This window comes from Marasmius oreades, chromosome 11 (assembly GCF_018924745.1).
Source record: "Marasmius oreades isolate 03SP1 chromosome 11, whole genome shotgun sequence".
Taxonomy (NCBI): Eukaryota; Fungi; Basidiomycota; class Agaricomycetes; order Agaricales; family Marasmiaceae; genus Marasmius; species Marasmius oreades.
The window spans coordinates 2,407,250-2,419,292 of record NC_057333.1 but is presented as its reverse complement, the minus strand read 5'-3'; the positions used below and the strand labels follow the sequence as shown (position 1 = coordinate 2,419,292).

Below are 12,043 nucleotides of genomic sequence, written 5' to 3'. Positions count from 1 at the left end.
TACAGGGCTCCTTATATACTGCTTGAGAACTAGAAAATATGAAAAGTAAATAATAAACGAATTTTCTACAGAATCTCTGATTTCAGATGAGAAAAGAATTGGAATAGACGTCGAATTTCCTTCTTCGGCCATTTCTCCTTTGATTTTGAGTATAATGTTCTTCTTCCCTCGCTCTTCTCAGTCTTCTCAGTTTCTACCATGTGCAATCTTTGTAGGTCCAAGCCCCTCTTTCTTCTGGTCTGAAGTCAGACGCATGGTCTGCATATTTGATCACTCCTTTCCATTCCACATCTTTCTGCTGCTATGATCGAATGAATCTCATATCTCTTGTTCTCCTAATCTGCTGATGTCCAAAAACACTTTCCCTCAGACTATTTCTAATCTCCTCTTATCTGACTTCTCTTATCCTATCTCTGAGTAATCTAATCTTATTCAGAAGTTTTCATGTCCAGGATCTCTAACTTCGCTCTAATATCTGTCAATGTCTTAACGATCTGTCTGTAATCTGTTTTCCTCAATATCTAATAGAAGTAAAACAAAATAGTATAATATCTCTTGATTACCCAAAACATGTTACTGAAGGCAGAGAGGCCAATGAACATAGAAGGTTTGGAAATAGCTGTCTTCTCGAAGTCCTACAGATTTCAGATTACTCTTCTCAAAGATCTCTCTCTATTCAATTTCCTTCAACAGAGGTCTAGGGTTTTGACTAGCAGATTGGGCTATCTCTAGTCCTCTTATTCCACTAAATATTATCTGTTCTTCTTTCTTAAAAGCAAAAATTGAAGTCTTTTATAGTATTGCGCAAAACAGGCGCAACAACGTGATTAGCATTATTCACATCACTACATTCACTGTGTCCTCCTCAGTCTTTCCTTTCATCTGGTCTGCTGAGGAGGTATGTGTTACTCACTTATTGATGTTTATCATTACATATATTCACTTATAGTACACTCATTAACTCACATGTCTATCATAGGGATTGGGCTTATCAAGATGCAACTGGTCAAGGGGTGCATCAGCAACTTACCCAATTTAGTGGTGAACTTTCTCAGCTTTTAAGGGCTTTTCAGCCAGTTTGACAAGCAGCAGTCCACCAGCTTGTCTATACATCACAGCCATACTCCATCAAATAGTACCAAAATGACTTGCCTACAGTCCAGAATACATTATCTGTTCAACAAGAACCCCAGCAACAGGGGTTATCTCAAAATTTTACATTAATGAGAAAATCTTGGCGGATGGACCCAAGCAAAAAGGAGCTTGTTGGAAATCAGACATAACTGGCAGCTGGTGACACTAAATTGGTAAGTTGCTGATGCTGGTGTGAATGGTGTACTTTGTTGAGGGTGGTGGGCAGTGCACTTTATATGTCCTTAGTTTTCTCACCCCTTGGAATGCATCCATCTGTCTGAGACACCATTTCCTATAACCCCCTTTCTATTGCCAATACCAATCAACCTCCATCTGTCCTACATGGTTGTTGTCAGCCCAAGACCCAATTCCCCCATAAACCATACCATCCAGATCTTTGATAGGCTCTCCTTCCTATGCAGATCATAGGAGATTCAAACCTGGTTGTTTGGGTATAATTGCTAAGAACCCTGGAGATAAGTCATTACTTAACTTTTGCTCTTTTCATATAAGTAACATTGTGCAACTTTGTTATGCAAAAATATATATGCCCCTTAGGATTTTGCAGCTGACGCAGTGAACATAATTTTGAGTTGTTTCTGACACTGTCTACACAGCATAATCTTCAATGCTGGCAATTTCTGTATGATAGTTACTCATGTTGTTCACTCTGTTCAAACCTAAAAATACTGAATTTACAGAGGAGAGGATTTTACTGCAGGTCCCAACCATTAGGGCAAGTACTTGTCGTAAAACTCCTTTGCAACTTCCTCCAACAGAACTGGGACATAATCTGGATACACTTCACGGCATTCAGTGCTCCCAATCCAACAGCGTTGTCAACTGTACTGTCCCCATGGACAAACACAGATTGACTGTATTCAAAAAATGTTGTAGTGAGTAGATCATGAGTGTTGGTAATCTTGGCTTTGATATCCTCTTCAGATAACTACGAGAAATTTGGAAATCAGTGGATTTGGAACTTCAGTGTTTCACCTTAAGGGAGGAAGAAAATTACCCTCAGATAATCGTCGAAATTCTCGCCTGTGATCTTCAAAGTGATGTCCCAAGCCTCTTCAAGTGTGGTCTCTCCATCCCATGTTTGGATTGTCTTGTTCAGTGTTTGGGGATCAGAGATGATACGTGCAACGAAGTCCCGATGCACTCTAGAGCGGTATAAGCTATTCTGACCTTCCCAGAACCATGGAATGCTTTCCCATAGACCCCATTGTGATGGCTTTTGACAGCTGTAGTAGATGTGGTAACCATTCGCTGTAGTGGTCTACACAAAAGACTGAAGAATACAAGAAACAAATGTAGTGGAAAATGCAGCGACACGGTGCCACATCAGTAAAACAGCAAGTACTTTTCCCAAGCTTTTTCTAACTTTTTTGTACTTGAACTTTTTCATGGTTTTTGGATCCCTACTTTTCTGAGGTTGAGGCAACTTTTTGCTACTTGTCTACTTGGTGTACTTTTTCACTCATAGACCTGCCCTAAAGTGATGGTGGGACATGTGGAACCGTCCTTACAACTGCTTCTGCTACCCTTCCTCGACAGCTAGACAATGCAGCTGTCACTTCTAAAGTCTCAAACTCAGTGAGTTTGTTTTTCACTATATGTACATTGTACTCTCTCATTCTCTTTGATTCAATATTCATTTAGCCTTTTTAATTAGAGGTTTATTCTGAGTCATTCAAGGTGTCTTTTCAGTCAAGTACAATGGGTTATATATGAGCTGTATTAATATGCTATCTCATGTGCATGGTAATCTGCATATTTATTTACATAGAACAAGTTGAAAGAATCTAGTGAATGGGAGTCATTAAAACCATGTACTGGAAGGAATGTATCACCAGAATGCCCAATCAGATGTGCTGCCCGAAATATAGAATCCACCAAAACCACCTCCATCTCCTTCTTTGAACCATTGTAATCCGGTCTCGCCGTCCACATGCCCGTCTCCAGATCAGGCTCATGACCATCCACCGAGAACCAATGGACAAGCGCACATTGATGAGGAGCTTTCCCTACCTTGAAAGAAAAGAAAAGATAGACCCATGCAATCAGTAGGTTGTCGGGAAGGCCACCCCCCTCTGCTTCATCATTACCGGAACTTGAGATAAATACGCAGTCTCGACGAGGCCGTCCACCACACCACGAGGGTGTTGCCCGTATACGTTCCCAATGCATGCCCATTATTCCGCACAAGTCACTTGGGGCATAAAACATGGCTCGTGCAGAGTAGTGGACATAGACTCTGGAGTTGAACTCAGGACATTGGTCTACCTGGAACTTGATGTGAATCGTCTCGCTCAGGATACTCCCAATTATAGAGATATTGCCACGTGAGCTCATATAACCTTGTCAAACAAAACTTGTGTTCGATGTGGTGGATGTTACGGGTCACATTCCATACTAAAACATAACAATTAGTACAAAAGTTGCTACCAAGTCGAGAAGTGAAGCAACTTACCATAGGTTTTTGATAGCAAAACCTCACTCACAATGTCTGGAAGATAGACACCATCAGTTGCTGCAGTGTCACCTTCGTCTTCTTGCAGGGCCTGTTGTGGACTTGGCAGTTCTGATTCAGGTGGGAGAGTAGGACTAGATAGCATTCCTCGTGCACTGGAGTCCACTCATGCGGCAGCAAGCTTATCAACTCGCTGGTTGACTACAAGCATCTGCTCAAGAGCTTGGTGTCGGCTTGACCTGCGCCAAGGTTTCTTCACAGCTTGGATATGTTTTGATTCAGTAATTGATGAATATAGACCATTGGGTGCACCGAATTGGCGTATAAGATAGGAATAGTGGACCAGGGAATGTTGGCGAGGAAGAGGGGAAAACCCAGTGGGGCGAATGCCGCAGTCACAAAAGACTTCTCGATTTTGATGAAAGCACTTGACATGTTCCTCAATTTCAGTGACATCATCCTCTGAGATGACATGTCGGCGAACAAGGTATGAAAACTCAATAAGATCACAAACTGCCGCAACCATCTGGGCAGGAACATGACCAGATATCGCTGGCAAGTAAATCTGAGAGGGGAGAGCTTTAATTGTATACCAATGGACAAAAGCAACACTGTACCTTCATCAATCCTTTCGAGTTGTCTCCTGTCCACTGCTTAAATCCCCGGCCCTTGTGGAACTTTCGTAAACCAGGGAACGGTGGTACACATTGTAACCTACAATTCGGGAATAAGTATTCATTGTAAACAAAAGTAAGGGAGGTCTTACCGTCTGTCAATGTCTGCCAGCCACTGTGCTGCCTCAGCCTTAGAATATGCTAATTCAACATATTTGGTAACCCAGTCAACAAGATGGTCCTTGAATGTTCCCTTAATAATTTAATGAAGCAGGTCGGTAATGGCACTAAAAACTACTACTGGGTGCGGCAAAACCAAACCCAACACTAGCAATTAGCGTAGTTGATTTGTGGAGGTTGGTATCAATGGGCGCTCTCAGCAAGGTTCACTGAGAACTCTAAGATAGGACTTCAAGGGTGGGGCTTTATATGGTTCAAAACAAATTCTAATTCTGTGTTCACAAGTCAAAATGACAAAGGCTTTCTACAAAGTTCACTACTTCGAGGAGGTCTTCAATTCTTTCTAAGTTCAAATAGAACTATCAAATTCAATTCAAATTTGAGTCAAAGCGACTCTACAAGTTCAAAGTTTCCAAGTACCAAAGTGGCAACAAATTCAAATCAAATTCAAAGTTCAAATCTAATCTTTTCCAAATACAAACACCAACTTCGAAGAAGTGGGGCAAAGTATGAGCCAGAGTCCCCTAGTGAAAGCACTTAGGCTTCTGTCGTAGGTTACTGGGGAAAATACTGCTGCTACCATCCTTCCTTATATACGCTTTTTCGAATAAATAATAATCAAAAGTCGAAGATATGGTAAAAAGTCGAAAATATAGAGAAATCCCCTTCAGAGATACCAAAGTACCCTTAATCAGGTATAGTACATGTCAATTAGATATAAAACTGTCCAGAATATAGTATTCTTTATTTCTTTTCCTCATATTTTCTTTATTCCTGTTCCGAGTCGGATATCTTTGACATTTGCATGTGGATACATTCTGACCCCTTTTTGTTTCCAAGGCAAATCCCCATGTGCTCCCTTGTTCTCTCTTGTTCTATCCAATCTGGAATAGTCCAAAACTGCTCGATCTACATTCCAGGGATCGTTCCTATGGTTCTTTCCTGGTAGAATATCCTTTCTGACTGGACATCGACGACATCCGCCCCTTTTCTCATTTCCAGCTGTAAGTTACAGCCACCAGCATTGTTTCCATTCCTTAAGTCCGAAGTGGACTTTAGATAGTTACATCCGTCCAATTGTTACTTCCAGATGTACTTCTAAGAGTTCTTTCCATCCTTTTCAACCAATATCGAAGAAATCAATAAATTGATAGTAAAATCAAGTGTCCCCATGTTTGCTACAGGTAATTGCGAGTGAGACGAGGCCTATCCAAATGAACGAAGGTTTTTAAAGGCTGCTTCATTGGTTCCTACAGGTTTCGGAACGTCGAAGACTCTCATCTATAGGGTGTTTCGTACTTTCTGTACTTCGGATAACCCGCAAATAGACCCGTGCTTTGACTAGCAGCTTGGGCTTGCTCTAATCCTCATATTATGTTCCCATTTTGATTATATTATATATAAAAATGTTTAAAATGCATTTATTTAGGTACTAGTAGAGTATATCCGCGATATCGGGCAACAGCAACTCATGGATGTCAGCCCGAGGAAATGAGGCGGTGAAAGGCTGATCCGGAGGTGTGATCAATGAAAATGAACGTAAAAAAAGTCAACCGTCTCACCAGAAGGTCCCCAACAATCCCAAAGTCATCCCATAGTTGCTTGAAAGTACAGGCATCCATTAGCACATTGGTATGTTCGTGACTTCAACATGTAAATTTTTTGCCATCTCCATCTAGGTTATCGACAGGAGCAAGGCACCTAGGAAAGTCGTCAGCCAACCTAAATATACCTCGGACACCAATTTTGAATGATGCAGCTCAGTAAAGCCTGCTCTGGATAGTCTGCAATGTACGGACCAATTCCATATATCACCCGACAGTAATGGCCATCGGGGCACTTCATTACCTTTGGCTGGGTCATGTGGGGGCGCATAGTAGAGAGAATATGCTCGAGAGAGGTGTGGAATAGTTGCCGTTGGAATTTGCGAAATTCGGTGCTCTTCTCCTGATCCTTTGACACTGTGAAGTTGTCGTAACTCAATACAGTATCAATGTGGAGAAGTAAATGGTACGTACTTTTGGGGATGGAGAGGAACCCTATCACAGTTACTCCATTACGATGAGCACGGCAAACACTATTATAGACGTTGCCACAGGATTGATATAATGGGTAATATTCATTTTGACCTGTTGCCACCGAAACAGTTGTCTTGTCACTCCCAAAAATCCATGGCGAGAACATTGCGCCATGAACATTACACCCACTGGGATCTTCCTTCACTATTTTGTCCTAAAGCATTGCTAATCAGTATCTGAAACAATGAACAAAATGAGTGTACTGCTTGAGACCAAGCCCAATTCCCTGACATTAGGTCAGTGTACTGACATTTCCCTTTCCTCTTGACACACTTTGGAGCATAGTCCATCTGATCTTTGAAGTTGGAGTTCCCTAGCTGGTTTTCAGCAACAAGGAGTGGATCCCGAAACCAAACTTCGAATGGCTGTGTCTTCCAGATAGGAGCTCCCTCAGCCGGTAGCTCGCTGTTGTAAGTAACACTGAAGCTCTGCCAGGGGATGTTACCATGATGGATGGTGTCAATGAGAGAACACATCTCTTCGTGACTGGAGAATGGCAGCCCCTGCTGAGTATATAGCGCATTCAGCAGGTCCATCAAGCAGTTGGTCTTTTGCTCAGACATTTTTTTCATGTACAGAAACTCGGCTAACTCAAACTCGGCTTGGCTTGCAAAGGGAGTATAGTCAGTAGTATCCTCCAGTTCATACAGAGGTGGTAGAAAACCCGGAGAAAGATCATTTCCAAACACATTGCATGGTGTTCCTAGATGCAAACACAAAGTAACTGTTAGGATCAACCATGGACGCAGTCACAGCACAGATGTATCATCAAGAACTGTATGGTACTCGATTTCAATGTCAGAATTCAAGTTTCCCGACTGCTGTCTAGCCTGACACGGAGCTGCCTGAGTTGATAACGGAGAATCCAGTGGATCATTTGTTGGTGAATGGGGTCATGAGGTCGAAGGTGAGTGAAACGAACACCATAAAGGGGTTGACGGATTTGAAGGAGGAGTGGTTGAGATTGGGAATGGAGGATATTGGGAGGACCCGAGTTGCGACAGTGTTGGTTCTCCGGTTCCTAGGACATAGTGACAGATGTCTTCATGTTCATCAGCAAAATGACATAATGCTTTTCGGCTTTTTTAGGCTTTTTTGGGCTTTTTTGATGGCAGGCAAGCCACAAGCCACTTTTTTGTCACTTTTTTAACCATATATAGATAGGCGAAACCAAAAAGGTGTCATTACAGTATTCAACTCTTTTCAAATTTTATGTAATTCGATTTAATTGTATTTGAGTGTCTGCACTCGGCACTGACTTGTCCCAAAAGGGACATAGATTGTGGCTTGTCAGCTTTCTCGTATTTTTGGTGGGGAAAAAGCCGAAAAAAGCCGGACAAGCTGGCAATGACTGTTTACTGATGTTGTCGAAGCCCCTTTTCCGTTTTGCAGCTCTTTGTGCATCTGGGAAAGCTACACCGAAAGGAATGAGGTTTGTACGCTCGCTGAGCCATGGGAAGCTGGAACAAGCCTAGTTACGAGCCAAAATATGACTAAAGAATTGCCCTTACCAAATTACCCAACTCCACCAACTCACAAGCGACTCTCCCTTCCACGGCACCCACCATAGCACCCAAACTTGCGCCGTCCGTTATTGCTCTACCTCCAGCCCGCAGCAATCCATCACGAAAGGGATGAAACAACAATCCAGCTACTGTTGTTAAACCTGCACCAAGGCGAACCCATGCCAAAGTGCTCACCGAAAGAGCTCAAAAGGAAGCTGATAAGCAAGCTCGACTTGAAAAGCAGAATGCCAGCCTTCAAAGAGCAGCAGAGGTTGAAGCTGTGATGGACCTCGAGGACAACAATAACTTGGACCACCCAATTTCATCGACACTCAAAAAAAAAAAGGCGCCCCCAAGTTGAGTGTTCCGAGCCCACCACCAGTAAGTTCTCCAAGGTATCTTGATACCTGAGCTGATTCACCTCTAGAGTTTGCTGGAAACCGCGAAACAGATGGCTGCTCAGATGAGTATAATCCAGATGCTGTTGCCGTTGTTGATGAGGGAGGTCTTGATGACAGTGGTGATGACCTTGACATGGCCAACACCAAGAAGACAAAAAAAGATAAGGCGAAGGGTGGTCAACATGCAGGGTTGATGATGGTGAAGAACAAGGTCATGGCAGCGGCAGTACAAGCTCCCACGAAGCTCAACCTTAAACACGCACTACCACCGCTTCCCCTGCCTTTGTGAAAATTTTACCGCTGTCTCGGTAATCCACGCTGACTGCTCTTTTTGTTCTAGGTCAAAAAAAGCGAAACACACACCGAAAAAACCAGCACTTAGATCAACATGGATTGAAGATGCCACCCTACCAACCTTCAACGATAACGATGAAGCTGACTCGTTCGAGTCTCCTCCTGGTACTGTTCATCAACGCTCACCCTCCATCGTATCGTGTACAAGCAGCTTTCTGTCTGGATATCATAGCAGACCACCTACCAGCGAAAGTGGTGTGTCAACACGGGTGCCATCAGAAACTGGTGACATAACGGAAGAAGCTGGGGTTATTAATGAGGGTGGAGTGTTGTCAGACAAGGATAGTGGACTGATGGAGTATTCAAGGCTGAATGACCTTCCAGTACAGTCTTACTCTCTTTTGCTTCTTTCCCATGCACTGATTTCATGACAGACGATCCAAGAAAGTAATTCTACACTCAAATCAAAGGTGTGTAACTGACTTGTCCAAGTAATGATTCTGATGTTTGTTCTTTGAGGTCAAAAGTATGGCCAAAATCAATATTATGGTAACAGGTCCCAATCTTCCTGTACACCGCACAAGGGTCACCAGTGGCTTTGAGACAAAATTTGGCGTCAAGCACAACAAAATCACTGTGAAGCATCTGGACAACAAGTTGCAGGAGCTTTTTGCCAAAATTTACACTCCGTATATCCGCCATTGTGTTGGCATCGGACTCACCAGACCATGGGACAACCTCAGTGAGGCTGATCTGATCACGACCTGGAACAGTTTCTTGCTCAAAGCTGGAAACCCGGAACTTACAGAATTCCAGAGGGAGGTGGTATTAAAACTGGTGCGTGTCGAATTCGTTAACGACTTCAGTACTAACAAGTATCACATTAGACAAACGATCGCCTTGGTGAATGGCGTAATTCTTTCACAACGGCAGCTATCACCACTCTCGACACTATCCTTTCCGCTGTACCGACCAATTGGGAGCCTGAACTTTCTGACACTGAGCGCCGATCTGCATATGCTCAATGGCTTGGAGAAGGTGAAGACCATGAGCGGAACTTCTATTATCGTGAGATTTCACTGGACGAACAGGATGAGGATCAGCTGCTTAAGAAAGTATGTATTCTACTCCCATACCGACCCGTCCCTGATAGGTATTTGTTGTTTTAGGGCATATTTCAATCACAGTTGATGTCTGTGACCCTCGCCACACACCTGACCGCAATCTCTTCCCTCCAGGACACGCCTTATATTGACTCCAAGTTACCGCCGAAGGGTGCTCTTGTTCTCTGTGTTCAAGCGGTGAGCTATTTCCATTAGTATTATCAGCGATTATTGACGAGCATTTAGTGCAAACGAGCCTTAGCCATGTTTGACACTGGAGTAAAGGTGGTACCGACTGGGATCGCGGGTCATTTCTCAAGGGCCAACTGGATGGATCAAGATCAATACGTCGACGGAGGCCAGGTTATTAAGGATCAGAGTCATACCTCACTTTTACAGAGTATTGTCGGTGACATCACCATGAACCAGTGGAAGGCGATACTCAAAGCTGGCAGCGCAGTGATGAAACAAAAACCAACAGCTGGTAAAGCCGAGTCTACTAATCAGGTAAGTATAGTATTCTTGGCATAGTCTTTCAATTGTACTAAATCTCAACTCTACTAGCTTGTCAAATCGCCTCCCCGCAAGAAGGTGGTTGACCACAATACTTACAGTGACGACTCTGAATGATCATATCAGAAGTCCTTCGTTATTTACCGCAGTGACCTGTACTTGCAGATGATGGCTATTACCATCTGATAGAATTATATACCGCATTTTTGACGTATCACAATGTCTGATCATAACACAAAAAGTATGAGAAAAGTGTGAGAAAGGTATGAGAAATGGACGGGAAAGGTACGAGAGAGTATGATAAAAGTGCGAGAAAAGGATGAGAAAAGGACGAGAAAAGTGGCTAAGGAGCCCTACTTTTCCTTCTCCTTTATCCTCCTTGACATACTTTTTCTGTGGAAGTGAACTTTTTTAGACTTTATGGACATTCCCTGGAAAAGCACAAGTCCTTACCTCCTTATCCTCCCTATCAGTCCCTAAAAAAGTTCATAAGGACATTTGTTGTTTTACTGATGCATTCGCATCAGGGAAAAACGAAGATGCAATGTATATCTCTGTATCATCCGTAGCAAGAGTAGCGCAGTAGCCACCCCCCCCTATAAATATGATATCTGTAGGCTCCGTAGAGACCCACCAAAGACAATGTAGGGCTCTGTACTGACCTGTAGTGTACAAGATCCTTGTATGTAGTGCTCCGTAGCACCTCCATATTAAACCCGTACAACCAATGTATACCGACGTAATAAGGACTATAACAACAGAAAAATTTACCTTATATAGTAGTAACCCATCCCATAGACGTTGAGTTGTTATTCTGACGTACCATATTTATATTTATATAGAGTATTAGATATGGTAGTATTATCTACTGAACTATTTAGTTTAAATTAGATGTAACAACTAAGGTACTAATTTAGACAACTAAGGTATAGTTTTAGTTGATCTACTGTAACAAAGAATTTTTCCTGACAATTATTGTATGTTCGAAATTGGACCTGGTGCTAACGCTTATGCTTGCGTTACACTCGCGCGCATGTCACGTGTCAGGTCATATTTGGAGCCGTAGTGTAGAGACTTAGTTGTCGCTTGCAGACTGGGGGATTGCTGTGTTAACCATATCTTCAGACTGTTTTGAAGCAACACATATATTGTCCAGGGCTGTAGAGGCAAACAAAAATGGGGGGAAATACATAACATATGTGCTATACAGAGTGTACAGAGGATACAGAGTTGTGGCCCTGACTCTACAGGTGACTATAGCGCCGATAGTGATGCAACACAGAGCCTTATAGACTCCGTGCAAGACAAATACAGATCATATGGGGATAGATAGTTAGTCATTAGTGACGTGCAAATACTACTTACACAAACATATCCCACGGAGGCTACGGTAAGTACTTTATTTTCGACATATATTTACCAGTGAGAGGACAAAATTGGAAACTGCCGCCGGACCGCCACAATTTGCTCCTAGCGTTCAAACTCCGACATCTAAGTGGTCTAACCTCACTCTCGTGAATACGTATATTTCCGTTGGTTTAGGTTCGTGTTTTCCCCTCTTACCCATTCATTTTATTCACTACATTCCCTCCATAGTATACAGGCCAACTTCAAACGCGGTTCTAGCCAATCAGGAGGGTCAACATTCAATTGTGAAGGTGAACTCCGAAGAGGAAAGCCGTGTGCGCTCCACTGCACTCTCTGAGTTGAACTTGGCTTATTTATGCACCAGGTAGCACCCCTCT

The 12,043-nt window shown here is 42.8% G+C and overlaps 1 protein-coding gene across 1 annotated transcript; it reads left to right on the top strand.

Annotated features, from left to right (window-relative positions):
* Positions 1-8,521: 8,521 nt before the first annotated feature.
* E1B28_003595 (uncharacterized protein) lies at positions 8,522-10,415 on the top strand (the record flags this gene model as incomplete). The annotated part of the gene is made up of 8 exons (XM_043160592.1): positions 8,522-8,673; positions 8,729-9,065; positions 9,117-9,152; positions 9,202-9,519; positions 9,570-9,797; positions 9,852-9,983; positions 10,032-10,292; positions 10,350-10,415. 8 exons carry the CDS (start codon positions 8,522-8,524, stop codon positions 10,413-10,415), a joined length of 1,530 nt encoding a protein of 509 aa, XP_043002549.1.
* Between the last annotated feature and the right edge of the window lie 1,628 nt (positions 10,416-12,043).